Raw genomic sequence first — 14,827 nt, 5'->3', positions numbered from 1 at the left:
GTAATATATATTATTAGAGGAATGCCCGTTTCTCTACTTATCAGCCCTCCTACCTGTTCACGCACTTTGAATTTACTCCTTTTTCATCTCCTCAAGAGTAGGGACTATCAGCTCACTGAGGGATCAGGTTACAGCTGCATGTGGAAGTCTATAGACAGGGTGGCAGGGCTGTGTTCACACGGAGTTTTTTGCAGGAGGAAAATTCCTCCTGCAAAAACTGCTGCAGTAGGTTTTTGCACAGTGGTTTGACAAAAACTCGTCAAGGTTTTCTTTTCTGACTCATTGAAATGGGGTTTTGGAGGCGGAAACCGCCTCAAGATGGGTCATGTTGCTTCTTTTTACCACAACGAGTTTTTTTTACTCGTGGTAAAAAAAAAACTCGTCTGCCTCCCATTGAAATCAATGGGAGGCATTTTCGGGCGGTTTTTGAGGAGTTTTTTGGCGCGGTTTCTGCCCCAAAAAACTCAGTGTGAACAGGGCCTGAGACAGTTTTTTGACGAGTTTTTTTGACGCGGAAACCGCGCCGCAAAACTCGTCAAAAACCGCCTGAAAATGCCTCCCATTGATTTCAATGGGAGTTGGACGAGTTTTATACCGCGAGTAAAAAAAACGCGTCGCGGTAAAAAGAAGCGTCATGACCCATCTTGAGGCGGTTTCCGCCTCCAAAACCCCATTTCAATTACTCAGAAAGAGGAAAAAAACGCCTCGATGAGTGTTTTGACGAGTTTTTGTCAAACCACTGTGCAAAAACCGTCTGGAGCAGTTTTTGCAGGAGGAATTTTCCTCCTGCAAAAAACTCTGTGTGAACACATGTTCACAGTTTTTTGCAGGCAGAAAATTCTGCCTCAAAATTCTGTTTGAAGTTTTGAGGCAGATTTTGATCTGCCTGCACGCCGTTTGCCGCGTTTTTCACTGCATTTTTCGCTCGCGCCCATTGAGCGCCACGGGCAAAAACGCAGCGAAATACGCTTTCTCTGCCTCTCATTGATGTCAATGAGAGGACAGAGACGTAAACGCCCGAAGATAGGGCATGTCGCTTCTTTTTCCCGCGAGCGTTTTTTCCGCTCGCGGGAAAAAACGCCTCCGCCTCCCATTTCAATGGGAGGCATTTTCGGAAGTTTTTTGCCACGTTTTCCGCCGCGGAAACTCTGTGTGAACTGGGCCAGAGAGACACAGATACTGCTGCTGCTCTCAGTAAGTGTTACGTATTATCCCAGTGCTGGATTCACCACTACAAAAGCTTATTACTGCTGTATAATCTCCTCCATGCTGCTGCAGCTTTTATATATATGTGATAGAGATAGGAGAGCAGGAATCCCCTCTTCTCTGCGTGCAGTGTATGGCAGACACGGTAGCGAGACAGTGACAGACAGACAGACAGCAGATGGGAAAACTGCTAAAAAATGCAGAATAGAAGTCCTATAATGGCCAGAAAAGTGGTTGTTCCTGTGTCACGTACACACATGACAATTTATTCTGCTTGTTTGTCATGTACACACATTACCACTTATTCTAAAAAGTCACCTCAAAGACTACGTATGCTTTAAATAAATGTTCAAATTTAAGATTCTATAGTACAATATTCACAAAAATCTATTTTATTATATTTTTTTGTACAATTAAACATAAAATTTAACAAAACAGGAAACAAAAAATTTGATTTTGGAAAGCCTGAAAACAAGCAAAAAACCAAAAAACAAAACAAAAGTCTGTAATTAACAGATCTAAAAACATTTATGTTCTTGAATTTATATAGAAGTATTCCAAACAGTCAAGTGCCAATTGTTTGTTCCTGGAAAGCTTACACTGTAAACAAATGAGAAATTCAACTTTTCAAGTAATTAATGCATGCCAGTACATTAAAAGTTCACTGTATTTTTAAAAACACAAATATGTTGTTATTCTTATTATGAGTTAATCAGTAGCAGTGAATCTTACAAAATACACATTTTATATTCCATGTGGATTAAGAATAATTTAAATATAATTCTACAGGAAAATAATCTTAATAGAAATACCATAGATATTACCATGCTTCATTATAAACTTTATGTAGATACAGTTCTTAACTTCATCAAGCAAAGATTCAGATTAAACAATGGCAAAAAATGCGTATCTGTACAAGGCATCAGCAGTATGAAATGGCAGTTTGGAGGTGGCCATTTTGAAGTGCAGTGCAGGCTACCACCCAAATCTTTAGGCAATATTACAGGCTAAGCGTACCGCATAGCTTTCACAACACATGACCCTCTAGGCCACTATTCTACTTTGAATTTTAAGGAAGGCCATAATTAGTATCAAATAAAAGAAAAGCTGGCTTACATCCAAACCTCTGTGCACATCATGCATTTATGTGAAGTCTGTATCATGCACATTTTCGGAAATTTTCACGTCACCAAGTAAAACAGTAAGGGTATGTCCACACGTAGCATAAACACTGCGAATGTTCCTCAACGGATTTCATTGTGGAAAATCCGCAGTGTAATACAGTAGCAGCAGAGTGGATAATATTTGAACAGATACGCCGAAAAACCGTTCATAAATTGACCTGCGGTGCTTTTTTAATCCACAGCATGTGAATTTATGCTTTGAAAACCCGCAGCAGAAAAGCAGTGATTCCGATCAGGAGGTAAAACCTGCAACAAATAGCAGATGTTGCAATTTTTGCGGCGGAAAAAAACAAATACATTATACTTACCCAAATCTCTCTACTTCTGCGTCCAGCCCGGCCTCCAGGGATGACTTTTCATCCCATGTGACTGCTGCAGCCAATCACAGGCTGCAGAAGTCACATAGGATGAAACATCATCCCAGGAGGCTGGTATGCAGGACGTCAGAGGGACGCGTCGCCAAGACTATGGGTAAGTGTAGGCTTTTTTTTACCGCTGTTTTCCGCTGCAGACATTCCTGCCGAAAAACCGCACCACAACTTGGTGTGGATTTCAGCCTGCATTCCCTGCGGGCTCCAGGGCAGATATGCTGGGTAACAGTACACAGCGTATCTGCCCTGTGGGAACATAACCTCAGGGCATGCCGCTTTTCCTCCGCCAAAAGGGAAAAAAAAAAAAAAAAAGAAGACCTCTGCCTCCCAATGAAATCCATAGGGGGCAATTTGGGATGTTTCTTTGCTCTGATTCCGATGCGGTTTCTGCATCAAAATCAGTGCCAAAACACGCTGTGTGAACTACCCCTTATTGAGGAATACTGGGCCTTATGGATAAACACTAGTGCAGAAAAATACACATTGCCCAAAGCAACCAATCGAATCACTACATTCTTTTTTTTAACTGCACTTGGGAAATCTGATCGGTTACTTTTTGTTTACACTAAGCTTGATACATGAGGCTCCTGATCCAGCAAGTATACGAATAACACATAAGGCTGGCTTCACACTCCGTTTTTTTTGCAGGAGGAAATTCTGCCTCAAAATTCAGTTTGGAATTTTGAGGCAGATTTTTCTCTGGGTGCACGCCGATTTTCACCGCGTTTTTCGCCTGCAACCATTGAGCAGCCGCAATATAAAATGCCGCAATATACAATTTCTCTGCCTCCCATTGATGTCAATGGGAGGTCAGAGGCGTTAACGCCCAAAAATAGGGCATGTCCCCTCTTTCTCCCGCGAGCCGGTTTTACCTCTCGCTGAAAAAAAACTCCCCTGCCTCCCATTGAAGTCAATGGGAGGCATTTTCGGCCATTTTTTGGCGCGGTTTCTGCGTAAAAAAAACTGTGTGAACTCACCATAAGATATCTGTATTCATGACTGGTCAGAGGTCACTGTAAAACAACTCCCTACCTTCGTTTTGGCTTTCGGAAAGACATATTTGTTAGGCACTTTAACAAAGCTACAAATTCTGCTTAAATACTTGTGTCGAGTAGCAATAAATATAATAAAATTGTGATATATTAAGACTGTATAAGAATTAAAATCAATGATTTCTCAAACCCACTAGGGACATTTAAGGCATGGTAGAATTTATATGCTATTTAGATTTTATTATTAAAATCAGTTCTTTGGGAGCAAGTATAGGTTTCTAGTTCACCATAAAATTGTCTAAAAATAAAAGATATATGATAACTAATGGTGGGTGGTGGATTAATTCTGGAAAATGGACATGACTGTCATAGGATGAGGACCTGGACCTCCCCTTTATGACAACTGGATCCTAATGAAGAAATACAATATAAATTATTTGATCAAAAGTTCTTGTAGTAGCGCAACAGGGAGCGAGAAAAAAAATAAATGACTTTTGCGTGAGGTAGGATATTTTTCTTTTAGTGGTAATCCAGGCATAACGGACGTCATAGGTAATGCGAGAAGATGACATTGATGAATTCCAGAATGAAAGGGCTCAAACCCCTCTGGCACTGCACAGTGATTTCTATTACTCGAAATCTTACACATCATTCTAAACAAAGGTCCATTCAAATCAATAGCAATTCACTTAATGTTTTGACTAAGGCTACATTCACACGAGCGCGACAGATTTAAGTGCGTAAAAAAAAAGTGTGTAAATCTGTCTGTGTGCGTTGCGTGATGCACCGGTGTGCTTTGCAAGTGGCATGCGTTTTTTCACGCACTCGCAAGCACTTTTTTTAAATGTAATTGATGCGGAAAACACGGACAGCACATAGATGTGCATGCGTGCGCGGTCCGTGGTTTTCACGCATCCATTGAAAACGCACCAATATAGGAAATGCAGTGAGTTTCATGCAACGGACTCTCGCTGCGTAAAAACGTACGCATGTGTGAATGGCCCCATTGAAATCAATGGGGCCGTGTGCTGTGCGTTGTTTCAATGCACGGCACACGGACGAGATTCATGTTCGTGTGAATGGGGCCTAAGGGTACAGTTACATGGGCAGATTTTGTTGCATACATTTTGGCAATGGAAAAACACTTCCATTTATCTGAATGGGATTGTTTCTATAGCAGGTATATAAAAGTTTAGATAAATGGAATTGATTTTCAGTTGCAGAAATTTCTACATCACCTGTTGCATGCGACTGCAATCTAAGGGCTTATTCAGACGAACGTATAATAGGTCCGTGCAACGCGCGTGATTTTCACGCGCCTCGCACGGACCTATGTTAGTCTATGGGGCCGTGCAGACTGTCCGTGAGTTTCACGCAGCGTGTGTCCGCTGTGTAAAACTCAAGACATGTCCTATATTTGTGCGTTGTTCGCGCATCACTCACCCATTGAAGTCAATGGGTGCGTGAAAATCACGCGCAGCACACGGAAGCACTTCCGTGTGACGCGCGTGATTCACGCAACAGCAGTAAAAAAGTATGAATGAAAACAGACAAGCACCACATGCTTTTCTGTTTACAAACATACAGAGTGTCATGGGAAGGCTGCACGAAAATCACACAGCCACGCGTCATACGCAGCTGACACACGGGAGCTGTTAAGTACCTTTTGCGCGCGTAAAACGCTGCATTTTTTGTGCGCGCAAAACACACATGCTCGTGTGAATCCGGCCTAAGTTGTATAAATTCTTTCATTCTGGAAATCAGTTGTGGTCTCAAATTATAGACTTAGTTCGGTCCAGAATTATTTGGACAGGGACAAGTTTTGGCATTTTAGCCGATTACCAAAACATATTGAATATACAGTTATATAATCAATATGGGTTTAAAGTGCAGACTCTCCGCTTTAATTTGACGGTATTCACATCCTAATTTGAGGAAGGGTTTAGGAATTACAGCTCTTTAATATGTAGCTGCGTCTGTTTCAAGGGACCAAAAAGGTAATTGGACAATTATCTCAAAAGCTATTTAATGGGCTGCATGGGCTATTCCCTCGTTAATCCATCATCAAATAAGCAGGTAAAAGGTCTGGAGTTGATTCCAGGTGTGGCATTTGTATTTGGAAGCTGTTGCTGTGAACCCACAACAGGAGGTCAAAGGAGATCTCAATGCAAGTGAAACAGACCATCGTTAGGCTGAAAAAATGAAGAAATCCATCAGAGAGATAGCACAAATGTTAGGAGTGGCCAAATCAACAGTTTGGTACAGTCTTGAAAAAAAAGAGCGCACTGAAGATCTCGTGAACTCCAAAAGGCCTGGACGTCCACAGAAGACAATAGTGGTGGAGGATCGCAGAATCCTTTCCATAGTGAAGAAAAACCCCTTCACAACATCTACCCAAGTGAATAACACTCTCCCGGAAGTTGGTGTATCAGGATCTAAGTCTACCATAAAGAGAAGACTTATAAAACGTTTCACAGGATATTTTTGTTCCATCCCTTGAATTAAACCTGAAAGTCTACACTTTAATTGCATCTCAGTTGTTTCATTTCAAATCCAATGTGGTGGCATGCAGAGCCCAAATCATGAAGCTTGTGTCACTGTCCAAATAATTCTGGACCGAACTGTATGTGTAATTCCTGGATTTTTCCTTTAGAAGCATTTCTTAGAATACGTCCTAAAACTGCTTCCCTAGAGTTATCCCATGAAAACCTCAAGTATATTCATGCATGCACCTTTCATTGAGGTTACATAAGATGTTCACAAGACCTTTCCGTAAACCTATTCCATTTTTTTGACTATGCTATTGTTTCCACTAAAAAAATGGAAACCTTACGGAATGGAGACAAACAAACTATTAGCAGCGGAAGCATTACCATTGAAATCAATGGTAATGCAAACAGAAGCTATGGTTTCCGTTTGCCTTTCCATTGATGGGTTCCTCCGACAGAAAAGGTCTGACGGAACCCATCAACGGAAACTAAACGCTGATGTGAGTGGCACATAATACCACAAAAAAAACAATGAATATACAGTCCCTAACAGTAAATCGCACTTATTTCAAAAGCCAGTTTTTCCACTACAGTGGAAAAAGAAAATATGAAAATCACATTAGAACCATTATGTGACTACACTCCCGAAGGAAGTTCTTCATCCATTAATTCTTATTAAAGGGGGGTTACCTTGTTTAAAAAATAATTTTTTTTTAAATATCCTATTCGGGAATTCTGAGTTAATAGAGGGGGATCCCACATATACACAATATAAACTAGATGGGAGAGACTGCAAAAATCATCTCTCACTCTGGAGGACAAAGCACATCTGCGCATCACACTAATTTAAACGGGCAATGTGTAAGGTTTTACTTCCCCTGTGATGGCGCTGCAGAAGAATTTAACTCTTGCTACCAGGTTCAGCCCACTGAATACAGTTGATTGCTGGGGGTCACAGCAGTGTTCAACTAATTGCTCCGTGATCAGCCTATTGTTGGGAAACCTTTAACAAAAAGTAGTGTCCAAATTAGACAACCCTAACACAGGCGGAGATGTGCGGTGGCACAACTTGACTGCTACAAAGCTGGTTTTCCCTTTATCAGCTCTCTGCACAACAAAACAATTTTTGAACTGAACAGTTGAGTCTTTCCACTGGTTATACGCTGCCTATGAGTTACAGTCTTCAATATGGCGCTTCCTTAGCAATAAGTCTGTCTCAAATTATTAAGGACTTCAGCTAAAGGCAGAACTGGACATAGAGAAAAGTGTAGTTTGAGCAGTGTCAAACTTCCTTGCCCCTTCTATCTTTTATTGACATATTAGTCAGAATTTGGTAAATTAAATTCAGACGGGAGAACCGCTTTCATCTTTTTTTTTTCTTAATGCCTTTTAGGACTCTCAGCTAGTACAGATATCAGGAAAAATTTTTTTTACGCTTTTTCTTATTCGAGAGCAGTATATTAAACAGATGTTAACAAAAAGAGGAAAGCTTCTTTTCCCATGGGAATATAAATATTGCAGCACTAAAGCAAGGTCCAGTAAAAAATAAATTAAAAAAAATCTGGTTTTATTTGGCCATGTTTATAGCCAAGCGACGTTTTTGTTTTTTTTTGCCTTGAAAAAAAAATTCCATGGTGGAGCTGAAACGTCGCTTAGCTCTAAACTTGCTTTAGTAGTGCTGCAATCTTTTTCTTGTATGGGATTTTGAGCTGTGGATTAAGCTCTAGTTGCTATGCACCCACCACTTTATAACACGAGTGATGCTTCATTTAAATATTTCTGGTTAAAAAATAAATATATATATATATACACATATATACATACACAAAATATTGCTACCCTGGAAGTATAATAGCATATAAGGCATATATAGTTTTAGATTATACATTATGCAAGATCATCTGATGTAATGGATACTGTTCTTATGTCATTCTAATTCACAGAATTTCTTAAAAGGCAGCTGACTGTTGTCACTATCAAAACATCGATGCAAATCTATTTTGCAAACTGTTGTTGTATGAGTCACCACAGCTCTTCAAATTCAGATTGAGTTTGCTAGGGCTGGCATCCATATGCCACTGATTTCAGGACTATAAATAAGATGTAATAGATACAGAGTGCCATTAAAGGCAAGAGGAAGGGTGGTATGTGCATAGCCTAGAAAATAAGCGGTTAGTTCACCATTTTACAGGTAGTTGGACACTCCATTATTTCAGCACATGATACTTAAACCAATTAACTTTTATGACACGGGACCTCAAACAGATTTTCTTAATAGTGAGATATAAAAATTGCTAACTTCGTGACTGTGAAAAATCTAAAAAGTATAGGAATAACCAAGGGTGGGGAAATCATCAGGAACAAAACATAGAAGATATCAGATGAGTGTATTTAGGATGCTAAATGCCTTAATCTAAACATTTCCATGACCTCACTGTCAAATAGAACCTGTCCCCTCCCCTGACATGTCTATTTTAGTAAATACTTGCATTCCCCATAATATAACAATTCTGGCGCATTGGTTCTCAAAAAGTTGCAATGTTCCGGTACTTCTGGAAATGTATGAATAAATTTACAACTAGGTGCTACCATTCAGTTTATCAATGAGGCGTGTCCCTACGCAGTCTGAAAAGGTGAATGATAATGTCCAGTCATCCATTTATTCATACATTTCCAGGATGAACAACAGAGGAACGGCACAATGCCGTTCTAAGAAAATATGCTCCAGCAATGTTATTTCATGAGAAATACAAGTATTTACTAAAGCAGACATATCAAAAGAGCTAAAAAGGCTAAGAGAAGTGGATTTGGATATTTACCACACTAAAAGATGTGTAAGGACTCCAAGTAAAACATGAATAGTTTATTCATCATTGGTTCTCTTATCGTAGAAAAAGAACCTCTACCTTTGTTCATCTATTGACTTGATAAGATCTTCGTGAATATGCACCACTGAATAGTTAGCCATTTTATTTTTACATTACATAAGAGCCTTTGATGAATAGACTCCGTACCATTCTAAGGTTGACTAGCTATAACTATTTTTAATTATATTAAAAACATGAGCAATAAACGATAAATATTATGTACACCGTGTAGCATTGCTACATATCGGTCAGTGATTTTTTTTTTTTCTTTATACATAAGAATAAAATGAATTATAATGGTTTTCTTGAGGCATTATTCAGGGTTACATTCTGTAGGCTGTACATTGGGTAAAATTAATACACTGAGCTGTTTCGAACATTCTTGATTTCTAACTCAAGTTGCCGAATCTGAATATCCCTTTGGCTCAATTGATCACGTAACCTGCGGATTTCTTCCTGCTGCTTGTAGAACATCTGCAGCAACTGCAAAAAAAAAGTAATGATAGTCAGAAAAATTATTACATGATAAATAAATCCCAAGTAAAAATAAAAAGTTACTATTATGTTCTTTAACCTGAATGGTGAACAATGCCAGAATTGCTGTTTGATGTTCATCCTGCCTTCCAAAAAATGTGATAAAAAGCGATCAAGAAGTCGTACACACACCAAAATATTACCAATAAAAACGACAAGTCGTCTCGCAAAAAATAAGCCCTCAAACAGCTACATCAGCAGAAAAATACTAAAGTTATGGCTCTTAGAACATGGCCATGTGAAAACAAATACTTTGAAAATAAATAAATATATATTTACTGTGCAAAAGTAGTAAAACATAAAAAAAAACTATATAAAATTTTATTTAGCTAATCGTAACAACCTGCAGAATAAAGTTAGTATGTTATTTATTCCACTATTATATTGATGAATAGGTATTCGTTCACATTAAAATAAGATACTGCCTGAAAGAACGATGAAAACTTAAATATTTACTTTAGTAAACATTAAGAATGGGCTAGTTGCCAAATTTGCTCGTATCAGGCTAAAGCAATTCACTGAGATCATCTAGAGCACAGGAATGAAAGAGAGCGGAGGCTCAGTATTCCTAAAGTTAACACATACCCTGCTCTAGTAAAGAAATATTTGAACTGAGAAATTGCCACTAAATTGTCTGAATATCAAACACTATGTCCCTACGCGTTTTAACACCCCAGATTGATTGAAGGGTGCATCATCAGGGGTCACAGACAAGAATCGAGCTCGATATATAATGGCCAGTATTATTGGCACTTTCTGACAAACACCGATTTACGAGCAAAGCATTGAGAGTTATTAGTGATTATTGCCAGACAGCACTGAAAAGTGCAGTATCGTGTCTCCCGGCGTGAACGACACTGGTATCTGGGCGCAAACACGCCGGAAGAACGCAGAGTCTAAAAATACTTGGTCACGCCCATCAGATCGGCGTCATCGGGGCCGGCCACCAATCACCACATGAAACGTCATGTCAGACGTCTGTGAGCAGCGCCCACCCCCCTATCCTAGAAGCGCCAATCAGAAAAATGGGCCCATAAACCGTCCCAGGTAACCGAGGGAACCAAAACGGCCATATTATTGCATATCGGCAAGACGTCAAAGGGAAAAGTATATATGATATTGGAGAGAAGCAGCCGGACGAATAAACTAGCCAAAATAGATCTAGATTGATGGCATAAAAACGGGTCCATAGTAAAGTACAATGACTATCTGAGCCAATAGGTATAACAACTAAATACAAAAAGGGGCTCTACAGCAAAGCGATCAATTAGACATGGCTAGGAATGTATAAAACACCCTGCATAATGCTTGGATAGATTATATTATAATCTGGAGGCATAGGTGAGAAGTTTTCGTTGTGTAGGGCTGTGGAGAGCTTCCCCTAAGAAAGGGGTACTGATTTCAACCCCCATAATTAGTTTGTGGTTAAGTTACTCCGGTTTGTACTTCAGCACAATTTCTCTCTCTTTGATACTAAAATTTTCCATCAGCTAAGAGGTGTCGCGATGGGCAGCCCTTGCACCCCATCCTACGCCAACCTCTTCCTTGGTTGGTGGGGAAAAATAAATAGGTTTTTTTTTGAGGACATGGAGGTTTGGACGTAGTCTGTTCTTCTCTGGCTCAGATTTATAGACTATGTCCTTATCCTGTGGTCGGGTTCCAGAGAACAGGTCCATCAATTTGTAGCGGTCTTGAATATGAATAGCCTGGGCCTCTTTTTTACATCAGAGATCCATGAAAACAGTATTGATTTTCTGGATATTAAAATCCATAAAACTGAACAGGGCAATATTTGTACAAATATGTACGGGAAAGACACAGCAACTAATAATCTGATACAATGGGAGAGCTGACATCCAACAGCCCTAAAGAGAGGGATACATAAGAGTCAGTATTTGAGGGCTAGGCGTAATTGATCCACAATATCAGACTTTAAACCTGCCTCTCATATCAGAGGCTGAAGATTTGAACTAAGGGGTTACCCACAGGGGGTATTTAATAGCGCATATCAACATGCCCTGGGTTCAAACAGAGATTAATTACTCAACCCGAAACCAATGAAAACCAGCTCAGGATCATAGGGGCATTTGATTCTGCCAATGTAGAAGTCCGAAAGATCCTGGAAACATATTGAGATATCCTTAGGGCTGGCCCTGATGTTGGTGATCTGGTAGGAGAATACCCCTCCATCACTTTTAGACGTGGTCGTAACATTAGGGACAGATTGGTACATAGCCATAATTATCCGTCAAAAACATCTACCTTGCTAACCACTAATATTAAGGGTACCCATTGTTGTGGAACATGTAAAGCATGTGCCTCGATTCACACTAGCAAGTCATTCAGGAGTAATACCACTGGCAGGGTTTTTGAAAAAAGATCCTTCATCAACTGTAGGACAAGAGGTGTTGTGTACCTTATTACCTGTATATGTAACCTCCAATATATAGGTAAAACCAAAAGGGAATTTAGGAGACGCATTAGGGATCATTTCTGAAATTTTGAGGAAAGATGATACCCCTGTGGCTTGGCATGTATGGGAATCACATCAGGGAGACAACACAGTGATTGGGTTCCAAGGAATAGAACTCATACGACCATCAGGAAGGGGTGGCAATTGGAACAAACGGATTTTACAAAAAGAGGCCAGTGGATATTTAGGATGGAAACTACTAAGCCATTGGGCTTAAATGAACATATCTCATATACATGCTTCCTATAATAATTGACCCCCCCCCCCTCCCGCGCCAATTTCTCATCTATGCCTCCAGATTATAATAGAATATATCCAAGCATAATGCAGGGTGTTTTATACATTCCTATCCATGTCTAATTGATCACTTTGCTGTAGAGCCCCTCTTGGTATTTAGTTGTTATACCTATTGGCTCAGATAGTCATTGTACTTCACTATGGACTATTTTATGCCATCAATATAGATCTATTGGGGCTAGTTTATTCGTCCGGCTGCTTCTCTCCAATATCATATACTTTTCCCTTTGATGACGTCTTGCAGATATTCAATAATATGGCCGCTTTTGTTCCCTCGGTTACCTGGGATGCTTTATGGGCCCATTTTTCTGATTGGCGCTTCTAGGATAGGGGCGTGTGCGCTGCTCATGGACGTCAAACAAAGTTTCCTATGGTGATTGGTGGCCGGCCCTGATGACGCCGATCTGATGGGCATGAACAAGTCTTTTTGGACTCTGGTATCTGGCCGCACACACGCCCGAAGAACGCAGTGTCGTTCAGGCCGGGAGACACGATACAGCACTTTTAAGTGCTGTCCGGCAATAATCACTAATAACTCAATGCTTTACTCGTAAAATCGGAGTTTGTCAGAAAGTACCAATAATACTGCCCGTTATATCGAGCTCGATTCTTGTCTGTGACCCCTGATGATGCACCCTTCAATCAATCTGGGGTGTTGAAACGCGTAGGGACACATAGTATTTGACATTCAGACAATTTAGTGGCAATTTCTCAGTTAAAAAACTTCTTTACTAGAGATGGGTATTTGTTAACTTTATGAATATTGTGCCTCCGCTCTTTTATTCCTGTGCTCTAGATAATCTGAGTGAATTGCTTTAGCCTGATCCTAGCAAATTTGGCAACTAGCCCATTCTTAATGTTTACTAAAGTAAAAATGTACATTTTCATCGTTCAGGCAGTATCTTCTTATGCTATTTATTCCACACGGTAAACTGCGTAACTTTAAAATGCAAAAAATACGGTAATGTTTTTTCACTTACTCCCCCAGAAAAAAGTTAATCAATAAATTATATGTACCCCAAAGTGGTGCTATTAAAAACTACAACTTGTCCTGCAAAAAAATAAGTCATTATACAGGTATGTTGATAGAAAAATATTATAGTTGTAGCTCTTTGAATGAGACTATAGAAAAACGAAAAAAAACAAAAAACAAACGCTTTGACATTAGGGAGTAAAATAGGCTGGTCACTAATGGGTTAATAGGGAAAAACCGCTGCAAAGACAACGGCTTGAATAAGACATAGCAGACCTTAAAAAAAAATTCACATTTTCAAAATCGGTATTTGTGAATCAGATTTGCATTGACATTTAGCAATATGTGGATTTTACCCCGCAAAAAAACAACAATTATCCATGAGAGATCTCAGTGGAGAGTTAAGTGAGCCCAGAATGACAATCCAACACACCTGCTGTATATTTCCAAGAAAGGTTTGCTGCTTATTTATGTTAAAAGCTGCAACAGGTATTCTCGCAAATGTAAAACAGTTAACACAATTCAAAATAACTGTTGCCATTCTTAGGCTTGGTTCACACCACGTTTGGCTATCCATTTCGAACGTCCCTTTGAATTTTTTAAATTAAATAAATTTGTTAACAGATTCATAGATTTTCAATGGGGTGTCCGTTTGACAAGCTTCCAACAGGATCCGTTTTTGTTTTTTTCAACAGGACAGACAGGAGACGGATGAATTTTTTTTTTTTACAATGCAAGTTACATGATCAAAAGGAAAATCCAGGATGTTACAACATGATTAAAAAAGATGTTGTGAACCTAGCCTAAAAGTAAGGCCACACTGAGTGGCCCTGACACTGTCGTGACGTGGCCGACAACCACACCGGCACCATGTGTGGCTTGGCTGTCAAATACCCTGTTAATGGCCGTGCGTTATTGCAGGTAAACAGCCCTTTACCTGCAAAATCGTGCGGCCATAAAGTGTGTATTAATTAATGGCTGCATGATTTTGCAGATAAAGGGACGTTTTATCCGCGCCGAACCTGGTACAGATGAAGTTATCGGCCGCGCTGCGACTGTCAGGGCCGCGCTGTGTGGCCTTACCATTGGGTCCACATTTACCATACCTCATTCTCAGTCTTGGGTGGTGGACATTCAAACAAGTCTAATCCATTGGAGAATAGTGAGTTTCGAGTTTCTTGTGATTTTCCTGTAATTCTCCTTTTCCCTCGGTCTTCCCTTATGATTTCTGTTTTGTATTCTATTTCCCATAATGTCTTTGTCTGAGGCTTTTCTTCGTACATTCTCTTTGGCTCTTTAGCAGGCAGCTTGTCTTCCTTATCAGAAGGTGCTATATGAGAATCAAATGATGTCGATCCAGGTTTTAAGGATATCAAAAGAGGACCTAAATGGGAAGGAAGACCATTTGATCAATACAGCGTCTTGTTTGGATCACATGCCA

At 39.8% G+C, this 14,827-nt stretch overlaps 1 protein-coding gene across 1 annotated transcript in view; it reads right to left on the bottom strand.

Annotated features, from left to right (window-relative positions):
- Window positions 1-1,744: 1,744 nt before the first annotated feature.
- CORO2A (coronin 2A) overlaps window positions 1,745-14,827 on the bottom strand; it is a 185,205-nt gene continuing 172,122 nt past the window's right edge. Inside the window, exons 11-12 of the mRNA XM_075825618.1 lie at window positions 14,493-14,770; window positions 1,745-9,592 (exon numbers count right to left, since the gene is read on the bottom strand). Of these exons, the coding sequence (XP_075681733.1) occupies window positions 9,464-9,592; window positions 14,493-14,770 (407 nt within the window). The 3' untranslated portion in view covers window positions 1,745-9,463. The remainder of the gene's footprint in view (window positions 9,593-14,492; window positions 14,771-14,827) is intronic.

This window comes from Rhinoderma darwinii, chromosome 1, assembly GCF_050947455.1.
Source record: "Rhinoderma darwinii isolate aRhiDar2 chromosome 1, aRhiDar2.hap1, whole genome shotgun sequence".
Lineage (NCBI taxonomy): Eukaryota > Metazoa > Chordata > Amphibia > Anura > Rhinodermatidae > Rhinoderma > Rhinoderma darwinii.
The sequence above is the reverse complement of the archived record's forward strand: the minus strand, read 5'-3'. Positions and strand labels throughout refer to the sequence as shown.